Here is a 20408-nt window from a genome sequence, read left to right as displayed (position 1 = left end):
GCTGTCGGTGCCCCTCAGGGCCCCTGCAACCAGGTCATCCATGCCATGACACCTGCATCACGGCGGCAGCACCAGCAGCCATGTGCAGCAGGCACCCACGTGGCTGCCGGCCCACTTCTGCTTGCTCACGGCCGCAGCAGAGCAGGAAGCCAAGCGGCGCACTGGTGCTGTGGCCATGAGGCGAGGCAGGTGTCAGGGCTTAGATGGCCTGGCTGCGGGGGCCCTGAGGTAAGCTGGTATGAGGCACACCCCGCCCAGTCTTATTTTTGGGAAAACATTGGTATTTTCTTCTGTGTAATGAAATAACATGTTATTTCTTTGTGTATTGCACTTTTTTCCAGGTATTGACCAAGTAGTATACATATGCATATACATTGCCTATATGTCCCAATGTCTATGAAAGTCAAACTAGGCGGGTGTATAAATATTGCAGCTTTAGGTATGTGTTTCTCTTCTCCCTTTACGTTGGGTCTGTGTGCGTATGTGTGCACTGAGGAGCATGGTATGATGTGGCTGCAGAGAGGGCAGATATAAGTTTAGGTTACATGAAAAAAGTATAGTTTCCTTATCACAGGAAGTAATCGTTCCATATTATTCTGCATGGGTCAGACCCCATCTCTAGTTCTGACCAACAAGAAAAGATTCAGAGAAATTGGAACAGATGCAATGAAAGACATTGTGGCTGACCTCAGGAGTCTAGAAAATTGGATGACAAGATGAGCCCAAAGGAACTGGATCTACATAGCCTTGAGAAAAATCAGAAGGGATATGAAAGCTTTTATAAGCACTTGAAGGTAAAGATTAGGAGAATGTCAAGGCCTGTTTCCTAGTATTTCAGAGTGCAAGAAACAGTACAATAATTTATTTTACAGGAAGGCAGGTTCTAGTCAAACATTCTTTTAAAAAAGATGTGGTGGGGGGGACCTCTGATCAGGAGGACTAATTGAACAGTAGAACCCTTTACATAGAAAAATGATGAATTGCTCTTTTATGGGATTTGTTCAGATGGAGGACCTGAGGTGTTTTAATTTGGATTAAACAGCAGTGAAAAGAGGTTGGATTCAGTAACTAAAGGCTGAAATCTAGGATTCTATCAATGCCAATGTAGCATCTTCATCCCCAAGAATCTTCTGTGTAAGCAGTGAAAACTAGACTCAGGAAATAAGAAGAATTGCTCTGAGCCATTACAAGAACAAACAGTATAAATACAGTATAATTTAATTGCTGTCGACATCAATATGGGAGGATATCTGCATCCAAGTACAGTAGATACCACTCTATGGGCAACCACAGTGGGGTAAAGAGGTCCCATGCATCATGATATCATCATCAAAATGACGAACTAGATAGTTGTACTAGATAGAATGATGTGATTACAGAAATATTTCATTTGTTCAGTGATACCATGACTCGTGTTATCATTTTGACATCATTATAGCTTTTCAAGGACACCTCTAGACTGCACAACGTACTGGTATTACATTTTTTTCTTGTTGGCCTGAGGAGGAAGAGCATTCAGAATTAGTCTACTGCCTAAAGCAATTCCCACAATACTGTTAGGAAATCAGATACTGCTGTTGTTTTGTTTGGGTTTCATTAAACAGGGAAAAAATAAAAAGAGGAAAAACATGTTGTTTAATAGGTGTAGATTGCAGATGGACAGTTATAATGAAATGTGGTCATGCATTTAATAAAAATTTTACATACTTATAGACTTATATTTTTTTAACATATTTATAGACATATATAAAATGCCTACACACAGAAACACTTTGTTACTGTAAAAAGTTTATTAAACTATATTTTTCTAATTGATATTTTATATATAGCTTCCAGAAGTTGTGAATGCTCCAACACTGGAAGTTTTTAAGAAGAGATTGGACAAATCTCTTTCATTTCTCTGAAATGATATAGGATTACCTGCCCAAGCAGGGGGTAGAACTAGAAGGCCTCCAAAGTCCCTTCCAACTCGGTTATTCTATTCCTATATAGTTAAATGATTGTTGCCAACTGTAGCCTTGTACCAAAGGTGCTTTTTCAAGAGGTAGTGGGACTTGTTTTTCTTTGAAGAAGTTTCGCTTCTCATCCAAAATGAGAAGAGAAACGTTTTCAAAGAAAAACAAGAAAGTCCAGCTGCCTCTTGAAAAAGCACCTTTGGACAACCATGACCTGGATGACTGAGAATCTCCGTAGACATTTAGCAATGCACTTTGGGATGAATGGTGAGGGAACAAGCAGAGCTTCTTCAGCTTCTTGGATGAGAAGCGAAACGTCTTCAAAGGAAAACAAGAAAGTCCAGCTGCCTCTTGAGAAAAAGCACCTTGACCTGGATGACTGAGAATCTCCATAGACATGTAGCCTTGTGCAGACACATGGACCAACGTGGCATGTAAGTACCCTTTTTTCTTTCCTATGGCAACCTTGCACCTTTAAATTGTTTTATATCAGATTCTGAGGAATGTGAAGTAGTGACTTTGAATATGCCATTAGCACAATCCTTTTGCCAAGAACCTTTACCCCCAATGTTCTGATAAACTTTTCTTTCCTGGTCAGATGTTCACGGAGATTATAAATACTTTCTTATTATCATAGCATTCAAAGTTCATTGTGTGTGCACAAATAGGCCTCTGGTTTGGAATGAAGAAGCTCTCCTTTGAATGACTGCTTTCTGAATTTAACAAGAACATCTTGGCAAGATTAGGTAAGTGAAGATTGTACAGAATTTTTCTGTTTCTACATAAATAAGAAACAAATACTTTATGTGCTGTAGCTCTTCCTGGCACTGTTAAATTTATGCTTATATTTTAAATCAAAGGTCATTCCTTGCTTTTTATAAGAGAAGTAGAAAATGGGGATTTTCTTCAATAGACGCAAGAATTTATATGAGAGATGAGTGAAGAGTCTATTTAAATTGGAGTGTTTCAATCTTATTAAAATAAGCAGTCATTTGCTGAAGTTGGGAGTAATGTTAGAGAAAAAGAATTAGAAACTGGATTATATTCAGAAGCATAGATATGAGAACCTTATTAACCTTATAGCTGCCCAGAGTCACCTTGTAGGGGAGATGGGTGGCATAGAAATTTAATTAATAAATAAAATAAAACAAAACAAAATTTCCAGGGAATACAAACTGAATGAAATCTGTGAGAAAACATCTTGCAATCATAAAGGATGTACAAAGCTAAATAGCATACTATAAGCAATTAGGTAGAATTAAAAACAGGAATTAGATCAGAGATTGTTCCATTGGTTTTGATGTCCATAAGCTGAAAAATAGCTTATTTGCTATCTTTATGTCTATTCTGTATTTACCAAGATGAGAAGAGGACAACCAGCAGCAAAACGGACGAAGTCAGTTGCAGTGGCGATGAGTGCACCATTGGAAAATCCGAAAGGCCAGGTTAGGGATAGGTCATCATGGAGAAAATATATCAATGTAGCAGGATTCTGGTGAGAGAGAAGTTCCCTGAGGATGGGCTCCAGCATGAGTCCGAAAGTTTAGAAGACTGGTCCCAGTGACCAACACAGATTGGATCCTACAACATTATCCTGGGATACGTATATTTGCCTTCATTCATGTATCAGTGTAGTCACAAAGAGTTGACAAAATCTTGATAGCACACAAACAGTCAATCCATCAACTTTTGCTAACAACCAATGTTATTTTTAAAAAGTAATAAATTAAACATTAACTATATCAGTATTTTGCTTACTCACAAAATTGCTTAGAATTGATTTATGCATTCCAGATTCTATAATTCCCAGCCACATGGACTTCTATACAAGACCATATCTGTTCCTGAATTTTTTGTTGTTAATATGATAGTTCAGAGATGGTGTCTTCATATGGATCACAGAGTTCTTTGTAATGAAGTAAAACAAATAAAGAGAATCAAAAGAAGACATGTTTGCTATTACAATTTATTTTGTTTTCAAATGAGAAGTTTAAAATGTTACGTTTAATGTTTGCCATAGGTTAGATGATGTCTTATTTAGTACCATTTAAAGTGTTTCCAATGTACATGTTTATCATGATGACATTTAATTTACTACCTGATATAATCCCAAGAACCTTGGGTGTTTGTGATAATAACTCCTACCCCCAAAAAATACATCTATACTAAAAGATCACTTAATTATTAAGTAATAAAACCTAAAGACCTTAATATCTTTAGCCAACCTAGGTGTCTGCAAAGGATCTTTTGGTAGACATGTATTAGTTGATAGGTCTATCTTTCCTATTCACAAGAAACAATACTTTTTATCCAGAAAAAAAGAATACTATGGCCAATGAATTTGATGTAAAGAAAAGGAATCAGGCCAAGAACTCAGGGGAATTGGCAGTAAATTGGGACATCTGATGATGTTGGAGTCATGTTGGAGTATTCTTGTTCTTAGGTCACCATGGAGGAAGAATATGTACAAGGACAATTCAAGAAGTTGCAAGCACAACGTATGATCATGCAGAAAAAAACATTTACCAACTGGCTGAATAATGTTTTCTACAAACACACTGTAGGTAGCTTTCTTGTAATGTTCTTCGTAGATGATCCCTTTAAACACTTTTTTGTTGAGGTTAACAAATTCTTCTGCCTAATTTCACCAATCAACTTAATCTGTGATTCATTCATTATTTTTAAAATTGTAACAGTGAGAACAAACTCTGCAGAAAAGTCTTAGAAACAGAACTTCATAATGGCGTATCTGAGCCTGCCTTTTTCCCTATAGCTTTTGCCTGTAAGGTCAAGATAAAAGAGCATTGCCTCTCTCCTGCTTATTATTGAGCAGTTGAATAACCACTAATCCAATATCAGCTTCATGTCACAATTTCCATAAGCAAAATAGAATTAAGAACATAATATCATGTTATTGTTGTTGGCTTTATTTGTGATCCTTTAATTTTGTAGGCAAACATTAAGATTCTAGATCTCTACACTGAACTGAAAGATGGTATTTATCTTCTGCATCTTTTGGAACTACTGTCTTCTGAACAACTACCCAGGCCAAACAAAGGCAAGATGAGAGTTCACTTTTTGGAGAACAATAGCAAAGCCATTCAGTTCCTCAAATCTAAGGTGAGATATAAGATTTGGGGTTATTGCAGGCACTAATCAAGTTTTGGTTAGGATGGGAAGGTGGAAAGTCATATTGTCAACTGATATGGTTCTATCAACTGATGATTTTCAATATTTCCCACCTCCACTTTGATGATGGGGAGGGAAAATACCTACTAGCACTGTGAAAAACATAGTCACTCCTGAAAATAAGTTGATTGCATGCAATATCTTTGTCCAATTGCTGAAAACCATGCAAAATAGTCAGCATGTAAGAAGGATAGCAAAGCTGGAGAAAAGTTTATCTCTATGTTTTGCATATTTTCCAAGACCTATTCCTAAATGTATTGGTTGACCCCCCCTTTTGGGGGGGGATTCTCAGAGACTGTTGTAAACAAACTAATGATAAGAGCCTCTCGTGCATTCAGCAGGTACATGTGAAGCTAATTGGACCAGAAAACATAGTAGATGGAGACCAGACCCTCATCCTTGGATTAATGTGGATAATTATCCTCAGATTTCAAATTTCATTGATCAGTCTTGACAAGGTAAAATTGTAATTTAAAAAATCCTCACTTTTTTCTTTCTGATTTAACCTGTTAGCTTAACAATTCTCCAACAATCTAAAATTTGTTGCAACATTTAGGACTGAAAAGAAGGATAGAGGTGATTGTACTGTCTGGAGGAAATTGTGTGATGTTGTTCTCCTATAGATCCAGGATCAGAGCCTTCATACAAAATTGGTGAAATGTTTAAGTTAATATTCTACATATCTATATCAATATAATCACTGAAATCTGTATCAAGTGATCTAAGAATGAGATAAATTCTGTCACTCTTGAGACTTCTCAGAGAGGTGGAGCAAATTCATAAAAAAACCAACTAAATTTTGTATTTACAGCTAACTATTAATCATAGGAGAGAAGTGTGTGCCAACTCGCAAAGTTTTCCTGACCTGCTCCCAAGTTGCCATAGGCAAGGGGATGGGAATTGCTGGTAAATGTGTCCTGACAGTGTGATGGTTCAGTGATTCAACATGCTGGGCTTATTGGCTGGAAAGTCAACAGCCCAGCTTCAAGACCCAATCACCACATGACAGAATGTGTTCCAGTTCTTGCTCCAGCTCCTGCCTACCTAGCAATTTGAAAACATGCAAATGAGAGTAGATAAATAGGTACCACTTCAGTGGGAATTATAGTAAAGAAAATGTATACTTGCTTATTCATGTAATAACTGTGGCTAGAATTGTATTTGCCCAGAATTGGAAAGATGAAGAGAATCCTGCAGATGAAAATGTGATTAAGAAAATATTGCAATGTGCAGAAATGAATAGATTAACACTTGCAATTAAAGGAAAGGAAGGATCTAATTATTACAATATATGGGATTTATTTTATCAATGGTTAGAGAATAAATATGAAATTACTGTATAATAAAGTTAAATAAGTTAAGAAGAAAAATGTTATGATAATAGATATGCTTTGTTTTGCTTTTTGGGGAGTCTTAGTTTTGCTGATTTAGATTTAGATTATCCTATGAATGCTCTTGCCTTGTTGGCTTTCTAGGATGAATTTGGATCCAGAGTTGATGCTCTTTCTTCCAATGAAGCTCTACTGGTTTGGTGTCAACGTAAGACAGCCAGCTATTCTAATGTCAATGTGAAAGACTTTTCCAAAAGCTGGAATGATGGGCTAGCTTTCAATGCCCTCATTCATGCTCACAGGTAAGGAAAAGTATGAGTTCAATCTTTCCTAAGTGTTCTGTTATATTATTTCTGTATAATTGAAAAAGGAAGGATAACAGAAAAAGATTTTCATCCAGAAGGAACATAATGAAACTTTAGCAAACTTTAGCAAACTTTGAGTGGTAGGGTGAATGTGGATAGGACAACTTTATTTTTGTTGTCTCTGTCTCTCTTGTATACTATTAGAATCCATTATTCTAAATAATTGTATTCTATTATACAATATACTATATACGGTATATTCTGTAATATTAAAATCCATAATCACCCTATAAACATGATGTTGTGACCCCGACTGCTGAGCCTGTCCTAACAGAGGACAGACTCAGAAGGTGATGGGGAGGAATTGACAAGGCCTCCCTCTCCAGGACCCTCTTTTCTGGCGATGCCTCAGGTTCCATCCGAAGGCCAGGAGGAACAGCCTGGGATGTGCCAGGAGGAAGACATATCGGAGGACCAATTGATAGGGAGTGGATGAATCCTGGCTTGATCCCAGGCAGCGTCGGAGTGAGAAGCGTGCGCAGCAATGAAAGAGGTGTGGGAGGGCCAGAGATTGATCTGAGTCATGGAGCCACACCCCACCAGGAATAAAAGGATGGGATTGCTCTTCAGGCTTTGTGACAGACAAAGTTAAACCCTGAAAGTCACATCGTGATATCTGAAATTCGGCTTGGATATATTTTGGACTGAACATTGACTAAACTCTTGTCTCGTGGATAATTTGTTCCTCCTGGAACGGACTGAAGATAAGTCCTCTTCTGCTTTATGGGAGTGAAAACGGTCTTGGCAGGCATTCGGCAGTTTGCTGCCAAAACCTTGGTCTGCCAAGAATTCTAATCTGTTTACCTAATAAAATATTGGCAGGTGTGCTTGGTATTACGTTTGCCTGTGTGAGGAAGGGGGACAGAACACATGAACAGCCAGAAGTTCAGGGCAGATATAGGAAGCATTTCGTATTTATTGCTGAATTATGATACCTGTTAGAGCAAGTTATAACAAGATAAGAAATTGAATACTGTCTTAGAGAATAAGCTAACAATTGCTACAATTGCTACAATTGGTCTTCAAGATCCAAGGAAGCATGCCTTTGAGATGAGTCATTGGAGAGCCACAAGAGTCAGGGTCCTACTTATGGTTTTTGTCAATGGCTGGCCATTATGGTGAAAAAGAATCATGAATACATGCTGAATGTCCATTTTAAACAAGAGAGGTATTTTCTTTCTGTGCTCAGAAAAAAATACTAGAATGGAAACTTAAAAATGCTACTTTAGAAGATACAAATCACAGCATATCCATGTCTTCTAGAAAGCAAGTTAAATCTTATTTTTCTATTGCTTTTTCACCCTTATGGACATCTCCAAATATGCTGAAATATGTAAGAAACAATATTTTACTCCTGCACATATAGAAGGTTGCATAAATGTTGAACTATAATTTCTTTAAAGATGAATACAAATATATAGTTTGCTCACAAATTATTTCAAATTGTTGCATCCTATCTCTTTAAAGTCAGATGTAGAAAATGACATGCATTACTCCATGTCATTCAACAAACTGTTTCTATGTTCTGTAAAGTAGATCTATATACTTTACAGATTCTGAGGGGAATTTAATAAGATTAACAGGGAGGGGATGGCACTCCAGTAAGTTGTGAAACTCTTTATCAGCTATTGGAAAAGTTACTTTAGGTCATAAATCTATTACAATCACACGGACATCCCCAAATTTACATTCTCTTGATTCTATAAATTGTAATTATATGCTGATGCTATGTATCCTTATTTTAAAGTACCTAATCCAGTCAGAGAAGAAAGATACATTAAGCTTTTCGTCCATAAATATTGTATTACATTGCCTCTGACACCCCTATCAATAGCCTATTAAAACTCTAGCAAATTTCTAAAAATCCTAAGGGAAAAATGCATATGTCCGCTTCCTTGCATTTTTTAAAACATAATCTCCTTCATTTACTTGTTTTTATTTTTCATCTTTTCAGGCCTGATCTTATACAATACAGTTCCCTGCGGCATGACCAGCCCATAATTAATCTAAATAATTCCTTCACCGTGGCGGAGAAGCACCTGGGCATCTTAAAGTTGTTGGATGCTGAAGATGTGGCAGTGCCATTTCCAGATGAAAGATCCATCATGACCTATGTGTCATTCTACTACCATTATTTTTCCAGGCAGAAGCAGGGTCAGACAGTCCAGAAAAGGCTTGCTAAAGTCAGTGTATTGCTGTTTTGGTAATTAGCATTCCTAATGTCTGGTATGTGTTAAGTAAATAATTTCTGCGGCCCAAATAAAACGTGGACTCCATCTTTATCATAATCATTATCATAAGTTTATTTGTCAAGCATATATAAGATAACAGGTAAAAGTCTAAACATAATTTGAATACATGAAAAGAGTAAGTAAAAAAGAATATTAGGACAGGGACAGTCGGCACACTGGTGCACTTATGCACGCCCCTTACAGACCTCTTAGGAATGGAATGAGGTCAACAGTAGACAGTTTAAGGTTAAAGTTTTGGGGGTTTGGGGAAGAAACCACAGAGTCAGGTAGTGCATTCCAGGCATTGACCACTCTGTTACTGAAGTCATATTTTCTGCAATCTTTATCTATGGAACACATAGTTTTCCATAGTCAAAAAATGTCTAAGGAAGTACAGATGCTGTTAAGAAGGACCTTAGCTAGACTCCTATAACATGGTAACCTTTGCAACTTGGAATGGATAGATTATGGCTTCTCAGTACTGAGGATGGAACACATGTCCAATGCACTGGCCTAAAGTAGCCATTTGCAGTCAAGCTTTTCATTCATCTAGAAATGGTATAAACAGTCACACATTATTTTAATTGCTATTTGCATTTTCTTCTGGGTAACTCAGCAGCATTACAGTGATAATTTTGTCTGAACACAATCCATTTGTTTCTAGCACTTTGTGATTAGTTTCATCTTACAAAAATATATAATCATACATATTGCACTTGGATGTTTTTTTCTTTATATCCAAGAGAAGTTCTGGAAGAAAATTTGGATCAAGACTGTGTTGAATGTATATTAATGTAGAGATAGTCCTGGTCCAATTAACAATTGCTGATTTTAGTGGAAGACTAAGATCCCATGATGAATTGCTCACGGAACATGTAACTTTCTTTTAAAGGCTCTTGGATGAAACTTGGCTCTGCTGAAAATGCGAGTAGAATTATACTGACTAGGATCAAAGGAGAAAAGTACATGTTATGTTTGATCTTTCTGCAGATCGTGTTCTGCCTGAAGGAGACAGATGAATTGAAATTCCAGTATGAACACATGATCTTTGAACTCTTGAAATGGATAAAGCTCAAAGTGACAGAACTGGATGACCGTTCCTTCCCCAATTCTCTGGAGGAAATGCGCTTCCTCATGAATAACTTTAAGGTCTTCCGCACTAAGGAGAAACCTCCCAAATACCGTGAGAAGGGAATAATTGAAGCCAATTTTTTCCACATACGGACCAAACAGCAAGTCAACAATCAGTGTGCTTATCTGCCCCCTGAAGGAAGAACTTTAAGAGATCTGGAAAGAGAATGGATTGCTTTGGAGAAAGCAGAGGGCAGTCGAGGAAAAGCAATACTGCAGGAGCTGTTAAGACTTGAGAAAGTTCAGCAACAGGTCCAGATGTTTCTGAAGAAAGCAGCCATTCGTGAGGCCTATTTGAGGAACATGAGAGAGATAATCAAAAAGCAGGATGATTGGCAACCTGACAATGTAGAACAGCTTCAAGCAGGCACTAGGAAACTAGAGGCAATTGAAGCAGACATGCTTCCCCAAGACCAACGCTTCAAAGCCTTGTCTGCAATGGCTGCCGAAATCATGCGGGAGAACTATCAGGACAAGGCCTTGATTGCCAAAAAGTGAGTAGGATGCCTTCAGATTGGGGCAGTAGTCAGATATGGTGTTGGAGAGAATGAAAAGCGCATGACTGGTGTTTGTTTAGCGTGAATTAATGCAACTTCCATCTTTGGAAAGAATAAATTCAACTGATTGTATTATACTTTCTATTCTTCCAATAACAAAAATGTTAGGACAGATGACAAAGAAATAAAAATAAAGGGCAATCAGAATAGTAAAACATCTTAGTGAGTAAAACAAGAAAGAACAAAATATGCCCAAGCTGCTAATATAATGCAAGCATTTACAATTTCAAAATTGCACAATTAAAATCTGTCTACAAAGGGATGAGGGTCTTTGTATATGTATCTATTTACACAACTCTTTCTAATCTTATTTGCATATGCTATAAATCTTATTCAATTAGTTTTGAATTATGTAGATTTATTTCTCTTGCCTTAATGTAGCCTATGCTTTTCTGTGGATTTCCATGTTTCTATGCTATATATATTTGTGTAAATTTTTGTACATTTCTTTTGCTCCCCCTGCCCTTTCTTTTTCTTGTCCTTTCTTTTGTTGCACACATTTTTTCTCTTTATCTTCTTTTCTTCTCTGCCTGAATCCTAAAAACCCTTTAGTCAAACTAGGTTTGGATGCTTTGATTGCTGGCTATTTCCTATACTCTTAGCTTTGATTGCTTCTCACCTGAACTGCTGCCAGAATTTAAAATTCCTTGCACTCCCTAAGCCAATTTTGTCCTGGGCATCTTTTGTTAGCTTGACCAATTCTGCAGATCTCACCTGCAACTCCACTCCATTCCAGCACATAGCATTTCCTCCTGATACACTGATGCCACCTGCCTGGAAGTCATGACTTTTTTTGAGCTGGGCCATGGCATAGTCCAACTAATTCAGCTGCACTAAGTCCCAGAGGGCATGAAAAAAAAAAGAAAAAGAAATTCCACATGGACTGTTATGAGGCCCTCCTTCCACGTTGTTCTACAATTCACATTTTTCATATATCATCAGATGGTCAAGCTAGAAATTGAAAAAAAATCAGAATTGCTAATGAATATTATAGTTTGAAGTTGCATTTCCCCACTGGATTAAACCTCATGTTTCCCTGCAGCAGCATAAGTTATAAATAAGTTAAGCTACAAATAAGATATATAGAAATATATCACATAATGACATCAGAATATGGGGTAACTTGAATTGCCCATTAGTGAAGTCTTGTGATATCACATTTTTTCCCTTCTTTTTGCTCTCTTCACAGGCAAATGGACATCATTCATCAATGGCAAGATCTCTGGGGCCATCTCAAAAGACAAAAACACACTATGGGAAAGATGCAGGAAGTACTAGTCCTTTTGAGGGACATTGACACCATTATGGAAGAACTTAAAGGAGTGCAGGTATATTAAAAACCATAGATTGTTTGGTTACTCATAAAAATCTATTCCCATGTCTTTGTGGAGGGCTTGTCTCCATTAAATTAGATGATATGTTGAAAACCAATGATACTGTATGTAGGAAGGAATAGTGTGCAAATCCAGAAAGCATTAATTAGTTTGCTTTTTTCTATTACAAAGCCTGGTGTGTATAAAGCCTTTTGAGGCAGAAAAACAAATAGGAACCATTTGGATTTGTATAAAATTCTATATTCATAACAGAATCTTGAAAGCCTGTTAAAAGAAGTCTGCAGTTTAGCATTTTTACCTAGCAAAATTAAGACAGTTACTCCAAGTCTCTTTCACATACAGTGGTACCTCGGTATTCATCTAGAACCAACACTAATTGGTTCTGGGAGATGCAATGAGTACCAAAAACAATGAGTACCAAACATTTTTTCTCCATAAGGAATTAATGTAGTGAATCACAAGGTAGTCGACATTGATAAATTCTAGCTTGTGTATTGAGTACCAAACAAAGGATGAGTACCAGGACAAAATTTTCACATCAAAATGTGTTGAGTAGGAAATTTGATGAGTTTCAAAGCAAGTGAGTACCAAGGTATCACTGTACGTCCCTCCTTGCTAGTCTGAAGAATTTGTTTTGCAACAATTCTGTTTCTTCCTCTACTTTCCCTGTTAGACATTCCATCACAGCACAAAATCTTATACAACCATTTATTAGGACATTTCTCTCTGTCTCAGCAGATGGCAATACCAGGCAACATATTACCTACTATTATTATGGTCAGCCAATGTTTAAACTGGATTTGGCATTTTTGTTCATCTATCAAGTCCTTCCCAAAGACCTTGTTTAATAGTATTAAAGAAATCGTCATAGAATGTATATCAAGTAGGATAACTCAAACTTTCCCACTCTGGTTGTTTCACAATTCTTCTTCTGCTCCCCCAAATATCAGAGGGCACCAGATTATGAAAGGGTGTTGTAGAATATGTCACCATTCCATGATTCCTTTTTTTTTTCGTATGCAAATATGTAATAGATGTTGTCATGATTTAGCAAAATGACATTATCGTACTAAGCATCTATGGTAACATTACTTAATTGAACTGGATGATATCAATAAAATTTGCTTGTTTTGAGTTTGATGTATAATAAGGATAACATTCGTCACTCTCTTTTGTAAATCATGGTTTGTGGCTTAGTATAATGTATGAACCCAACCAATTGCAGTAAATTATTTAACATATTATATTACAAGCTATGTATGAATTTGGGGACTCCCTGCAATCGAGTAGCTGAAAAACATACAAAATATTTTTCTTTCACTCTATTTCTAGATATTAGTAAGCTCTAAGGATTGTGGCAAGGAGCTGTTAGAAGCAGTGGAATTATTACAAAAGCACAAATTAGTTGCCTCCCAAATCTCTTCTCTTGAGGAAAGCATCATGTACATTGCTGCAAAAACAGAAGATATAATACAAAGGAAACCACTCAAATCAGAAATTCTTCAAGCCAAATATCAGATGCTTCATCAGCTACATCAGAATCTTCAGGATTCGTGCCAAAGAAGGTAAAATTCTTGTAAATATTGATGAATGCTTTGGTTTAATCTGCAAAAAGAGAAAGATCCTGATCTTAGATTGGGATTCTCTATACATACAGTATATTGTGTTTCTCTGTTCCATTCATTCATCAGAGAGAAATGAGAGGCCATGGGGGCTCATCCCCCTCAGATAAACCCTATACATTTTTGTCAATGATTTAAATGATTTAAAAAGGCATGCGTAGGCATGTTATAAATAATCTCAAAGCATTTAAAATTTTTGATATTCAGGCAAAGGGCAGAGTAATTCTGGTACGTTAAGAATGACATTGGCAAGTATTCCAAGCACTCAAATTGAATCTGGGAAGAATAATTATTTTTGGCTACATTGCACACACACACACACACATATGCTCATCTCCCTCTCCCTCCCTCCCTCCCCCCTCCCTCTCTCAGACACATGTCATTCTATGCAGGGACATCTGCCCAGTATATGGGCTAGGCACTCCTAAGTCAAGATGGGAGATTCCACAGAAGGGCTGTGGGACTTCCCTATCCAGACAGTCAGGGTGGTACTAGCAAATCAACCAGGTATCATGGTGGTAGACAAGGACCAGAAGACAGAGTGTTGACAGATGTAGTGATGCCAAATGACAGCAGCTGTCAGAACAGCAACATCAGGAAGATGTTCTGGAAAGCAGAACATCTGGAAAACTACCAGGACCTGAGGGAGGGAATGTAGAAAGTAAAAAATCAAAGTGGTGATAGGAGCACTCAGGGCTGTGACTCCTAAGTTGGGAACTGGCTCCAACAAATGCCAGGAACAACATCAGAGCTCTCTAGGCAGAAGAATGCAGTGCTAGGAATAGCTAATATAAGTGCAGGAACCTCAAACTCCCAGGCCTCTGGTAGAGGGCCCAAGATTGAGGAAGACCCATTTGGGGTGAGAAGGGATTTTTAAATATATACTATATACTAAATACTATTAAATAGTAGGCACATCTTCAGTTACATATTAATACAGAATGAGCATGAAAGCAATCTGTAGGAAACCTTAGCATCAAAGGTTGTGTAGAATAAAGGTGGGGAATTGATTTTTTTGTTCGATTGGAGGATTTTTTGGAACATGTATTTTAATATGGCTTGGCCTTGTTTTCTTAAAGTTTGGAAGGAACTTTATTTACCATTTTCTTAAATGATGTCCCGGAATAAAACTTATTATGTGGGGGGGGGGGAATCAAGGTTTTTACACATCTATCATTTATTTAATGCATTTCAATTTTGCTGAGAAGTGTAATATTAAATTAAGCGACACACATGAGATTTTTCCAAGAGAAGGAAAACACAGAAATATAGAAGTATAATTTTACCAAATCAATTTATAACAGCAAATATTTAGAAGGTTGTTCCATTGTTTTTTTCTGTTGTGTGATTCTGGAGTAAAAGTAGGGTTGGTTCTATACTGTATTTTATATTTTAATAAATTGGAACTGCTAGAAAAACCTGAAATAATCTCCAATTGTAACCCTTTTAAAGTACATCATTTATTTTTTTGATTCAGGCAACATCAGTTGGAAGGAGCTTTGAAGCTTCTTGAATTTTTTCATGAATGCAAAGAAGAGGAGAAATGGTTGTCTGACAAATGGAAATTAGTGAAGATGGGAACCTTAGAGGATGATCTCACTCATATTTCAGCCTCTCTCCAAAACCATAAGGTTGGTAAAATATATTTTCTTTATCATTTGTGCAATTTTAATAGAAATCCAGAGAAAAACCATGAATGTAATGATGAAACTATATTTCTCATTGTTATCTCTGATGAAGCCATAAGGTGGCATTACAGAGAGGAAGAAAACAAAACACTCACTAGCATTTCTAATTACTTATATTTCTCTGAAAACTCTAAGAAGCATATATTGCCCTCTTTCTTCCTGCTTTTTCTATATAATTTTATTAACAATTTTGATTATAACAGTAAAATCTATTTTCTTTGTTTAAAACTTTAAAAAGTTTAGAAAAAAAATAGATGTGCAAGAAAAAAGAAAGAGAAGAAAGAGGAAAGTAAGACTATAATAAAGGAAAAGAAATATACAAAGAAGTAAGTCTATCTATACAAGCAGACAATCATTACTGACATTAATAATTGTGGCTGCTGCCAGCATCCCAAGTAGACCAGAAAGGAAATATAACAAGATGAACTAATTCTATTTTATTGTAAGGCTTCATACATTGTAAGAATCTTGTAAATCTAAAAGTACAAATTTCTGCCATCTCTTTTTACTGTCTGATAAGTTAGATCCTTTCTAAACTTTTAGAAGTTTAGATCCTTTCTAAACTTTTAGAAGTTTAGATCCTTTCTAAACTTTTTTCTCTGTCCATTGCTCAATTGCATGCTACTCCACCTTTATTCATTCTGTAGGCAGTGTCTCTTAATCCTATGTTCCAAGGTCATTTCATATACCATTAACCCTTGGAAAATTGCTATTCTGTAGTCTCTATATGAGGAACAGCTGTCCAAAGCACATGTGGGCAATCTCCCATCCTCTCCTTATCTAGAGTGGTTCCAATCTACTCATAAATTCCTTGGTCCATTCAATCCACCATTCCTTCCTCAAAAGTCCCTCCATTTTCGGTATATAGGTTGATCTGAGAGAAAAGTGGCTAGTCCTAAATCACCCATGGATTAGAAATTTAGGTTCCCCACTCCCAATCCACTATACTTTATTGGCTTTATATAAAGTTATGGCAGCATCCAACAATAATTTCCCAATTTCTGTCTGGCAGTCTCTCCAAGTTGAGTGTGACTCCCATCAAGCAATTTGTTCTAAAATAATTTGCAAGGGCCAGGAGTTAAGCCAGAACAATCCTTCAAACCAAGAGATTCAGAAGAAGTTGAAAGGCATCCAGCAATTATGGCAACAGCTCCAAGATGAGATGACTAATTGTAAGTTCCGTTTGGATACAGCTGCTCTCATTCAACACGTAAGTCAGTCTCCTCCTTTGTCCAAACAAGGTAAAAAAAAGTTGAAAAAATTATTATTAACGTCCACTTTGAATTCTTTAAGATACGCTATCACCATATCATAAGTGAATGGTTTTTAACGGGTAGTTGTAAGCTGTAGTAAGCAAGGCCACTGTTCTAGCAGTTATCAATTTTCTGGGCTTTTTACTTGTATAGATATGACTGTATGTTTCCGTGTTTTAATATCATTTTTTAAAAATACTGAATGAATTTGTTTTTTCCCACTTCTAGTATACTATCAGTTTTGACCAAGTCTGATCAATTTTTTTTCAGTGTGGGCAAAATGTAGCTCTGGGCCTACATTGGGATTTAAGCAAATGATTCTTTTCCTTTGCATAAATTATTCTGTAGTGGAATGTTATCTGTAGGTATCACCACAATACCTTGATCTTGTTTCTCCTTTCAGTACTTTGCAGATATTAATGAGGTTGACTCCTGGCTCCAGGAAAAACACACTCTCCTAGCCAGCAAAGATTATGGGAAAGATGAATCTAGTGCAGAAGCTTTGTTGCATCGTCATCTTCGTTTGGAAAAGGAGCTTGCTGCTTATTTTAGAGAAATAAGCCACTTGGAGGAACAGGCCCATTCTGTGGCACAGCAAGTGGTATGTAGCACCCAGACAATCTTTTAAGTTACATAACTGTCTGCCCAAATTATACACGAACTTACTGATGCACTAAAACCAGTATTTTTTAAACCTGGACATTTTAAGATATGTGGATTTCAGCTCCCAGAATTCTGCATTGACATGCTTAAAGTTTACAAGCTGGAAAAATACTAAATGAAACAGACACATCTCCGATTGCCCTCCTCATTCATGCTTATTTAAAATAAATTCCGTTCCTGTGATCTCTGATAAAATGTTTCTCTACAAATGGCATGTTTTCCTTCTTCCATGGATCTATGTAAGGCCTGAGATTTTAGCCATCATGGTTTCATATTTCCATATTGAATTCTTAATTTATAAAATTGAGAAAATTGCCATTCTGAAACTTAGAAGGAAAATGTTATTTATTTGGATTATATGATAATGTAAACACATCCACATGTGCTTTTGTTTTGTGATTATATCATCATTCATTCTCTCTAATGATCAAATCAATTTTTTTCCTGTATTGCTTGCTTATTCAAACCTTAATGTTATAAGGCAGTCTCCATTTTATATCATTTTATCTATATTTAAGTATCTCTGGTTAATAAACCCTTATCTTATAGATGCACCTTATTTTGTAATACTAATCAATCTTTAAGAATATAAATGAAGTAACAAAGGTGCTTTTTCAAGAAGCAACTTGATTTTTTTGTTTTTCTTTGAAAACATTTTGCTTTTCATCCAAGAAGCTTCTTCCGCTCCAACTGGATTATGGGAAATGAAAGGATTTATACTCCTTGCAGACAGCTGGCCATTTGCATTCTTATAGGGAGTTATTGAGGCCACTTGGAGGTTTATCTGTGTCCTCAGGGTCACCTGAGTAGTGCAAATGGGTGTGGAGCTTTCTTGGAACTGCTGAAAGCACAGTTGAAAACACAGATAAACCTCCAAGTGGCCTCAATGATTCTCTAAAACAGGGCTGTCAAACTCGTGGCCTGCGGGCTGGATGTGTGACGCACTGGCCACACCCAAAGCCAGTTTAGTGAAGGGGGGAAAGTCCCAATACTGTTCTGTCCCCGTCGCACACACGCACACCAGCAGTCGATCAAGAGTTAAAATAAACCAGCAGACAAGAATTTCCTTTAATAACAGAATTGGCAGCAACCCAGTGGCAGCTTGCCAACAGTTTTTTACTTACAAAGGGAGGTTTATCTCCTCCGACCGAAACCATCAAAGTCCACAAAAGCCAAAGAATAGTCAAGTCCAGTCCAAAAAATCAGTCCAAGCAGAGTATATAACAAAGTTCCAGAAATGCAGAACGACTTGCTAGCTTTCAGTTTTGTCCATCACAAAGCCTGAATGGCCACCACACCCTCTTTTATCCCCTGTGGGGTGTGGTCCAGTTACTCAGCTTAATCTCTGGCATGCCTCCTTCTCTGCTGTGTGTGCTTGTCTTTCCGACGCTGTCGGGGATCCAGCCAAGACTTATCTCCGTCGCTGTCTAACTGCGGCTGCTCGGAAATGCCTGGCTCCTGGCCTATCTCTTCTCCTTCGGAAGACACCTGAGGCATTGCCAGAGAGGAGGGTCCTGGAGAGGGAGGCCTTGCCAACTCCTCTCCTTCACTTTCGGAGTCTTCTCCCTCCGATAAGACGGGCTCAGGGGTCGGAGTCACAACAAATATGTCATGTCTCCTGCATGAGCTGCATTGGCTCCTGGTGGTCTTCCGGGTGCACTTTAAGGTGTTGGTTGTCATCTTTAAAGCGCTCCATGGCTTAGGGCCAGGGTATTTGCGAGACCGCCTGCTGCTACCGATAACCTCCCACCGGCCAATACGCTCTCACAGAGAGGGCCTCCTCGGGGTGCCGTCGGTCAGGCAATGTCAGCTGGTGGCCCCCAGGGGGCGAGCCTTCTCTGTGGGGGCACCCACCCTGTGGAATGAGCTGTCTCCTGGAATACGATTGATCCCGGACCTCCAGACCTTCCGTAAAGCCCTGAAGACGTTTTTATTTCATCAAGCCCGCCTAGCCTAAATGGTTTTTAATTGGGATTTTAAATTTTATGGATTTGGGGTTTTAAATTGGGTAGCCAGTGATTTAATTCTTTTAATTATCTTAACTTTTGCATTTGTATGTTTTTTAATTTTGGCTGTTCACCGCCCTGAGTCCCTTCTGGGAGAAGGGCGGTATACAAATTAAATTAATAAATAAATAAAATAAATAAAATGCAATGCCTCCATGATGATGCGAGTTTGACACCCTTGCTTTAAAAGAATGCAAATGACCAGCTATCTGCAAGGTGTATAAATCCTTCCATTCCCCACCACCATCCAGAATCTCCATAGATATATATAAATTAAGATGGCACTAAGCGTATTTAGCATTTGTGAGCGACAGAACTCGGTATTGAGCATAGAATTTTGTGTCTAGTTCTCTGAATAGATGGCATCTGTGCCAGCAGCAAATTCAGAAATCAACAACCAGAGAGTAGCTAAAATGCCATCAAATCATTATCTTTCACAGACTCTTGTCAAACCTACATTCGCTGGACAGCTTGGCTCTGATTCACACTTTATTATGGAAAACATATGGAAAAAGCAGAAGAACATTGTTTTGCTGTATGAAAAACTGCAAACCATGGCTGAGGTATTATTTTTTCCTAATAATCTTTAGATGGGTGTGTAGAATGAAGGGTTTAGAAACATGGATTTTCTTAAATTGATGTTGATATTTCTAACTAATTTTATTGCTAGAATACCTACTTTATCTGCAATGCTTTAGTGCTTATTCAAGCAGCTCTAATTTCTTCCAAACAGCATAGGAAAAAAGAGTTACAAGAAAGAATCCAACTCTATCAATATTACAACTCCTGTGAAGAGTTTCAGTCTTGGATAGATGACAAGGAGAAAATTTTCCAGACCATTCAACCCAAAGCCAACAATGTGGAAGCTATGCAGCAAAAATTCCAGGTCTTTATTAACAGGATTTATTAACTTTGAGTTCCTGATTTGTCTTCATTTACAAAAGATTAACACTGACATAAAATATTACATTTCAGTAAAACTATGGCAAGATTTTTAGCCAATTATTGGATATCTTGATTGACTGGTAAATCTGCAAAGAAAACCACTTGTGCTTGTTCAGACTGTGAAATATTCATTGTTAG

General features: G+C 37.3%; 1 protein-coding gene across 1 annotated transcript in view; it reads left to right on the top strand.

Moving 5' to 3' along the window:
* The first annotated feature begins 716 nt into the window (after positions 1-716).
* Positions 717-20408, top strand: part of SPTBN5 (spectrin beta, non-erythrocytic 5) — a 114246-nt gene continuing 94554 nt past the window's right edge. Inside the window, exons 1-13 of the mRNA XM_087882182.1 lie at positions 717-794; positions 4399-4515; positions 4908-5075; positions 5486-5602; positions 6620-6777; positions 8795-9023; positions 10062-10696; positions 11949-12093; positions 13426-13658; positions 15193-15346; positions 16416-16613; positions 17060-17261; positions 20024-20211. Coding sequence (XP_087738308.1) covers positions 717-794; positions 4399-4515; positions 4908-5075; positions 5486-5602; positions 6620-6777; positions 8795-9023; positions 10062-10696; positions 11949-12093; positions 13426-13658; positions 15193-15346; positions 16416-16613; positions 17060-17261; positions 20024-20211 — 2622 coding nt within the window. The remainder of the gene's footprint in view (positions 795-4398; positions 4516-4907; positions 5076-5485; positions 5603-6619; positions 6778-8794; positions 9024-10061; positions 10697-11948; positions 12094-13425; positions 13659-15192; positions 15347-16415; positions 16614-17059; positions 17262-20023; positions 20212-20408) is intronic.

This window comes from Pantherophis guttatus, chromosome 1, assembly GCF_059756535.1.
Source record: "Pantherophis guttatus breed Tessera chromosome 1, ASM5975653v1, whole genome shotgun sequence".
In the NCBI taxonomy this organism is placed as follows: Eukaryota; Metazoa; Chordata; class Lepidosauria; order Squamata; family Colubridae; genus Pantherophis; species Pantherophis guttatus.
This window is presented reverse-complemented; position numbering and strand designations above follow the sequence as displayed.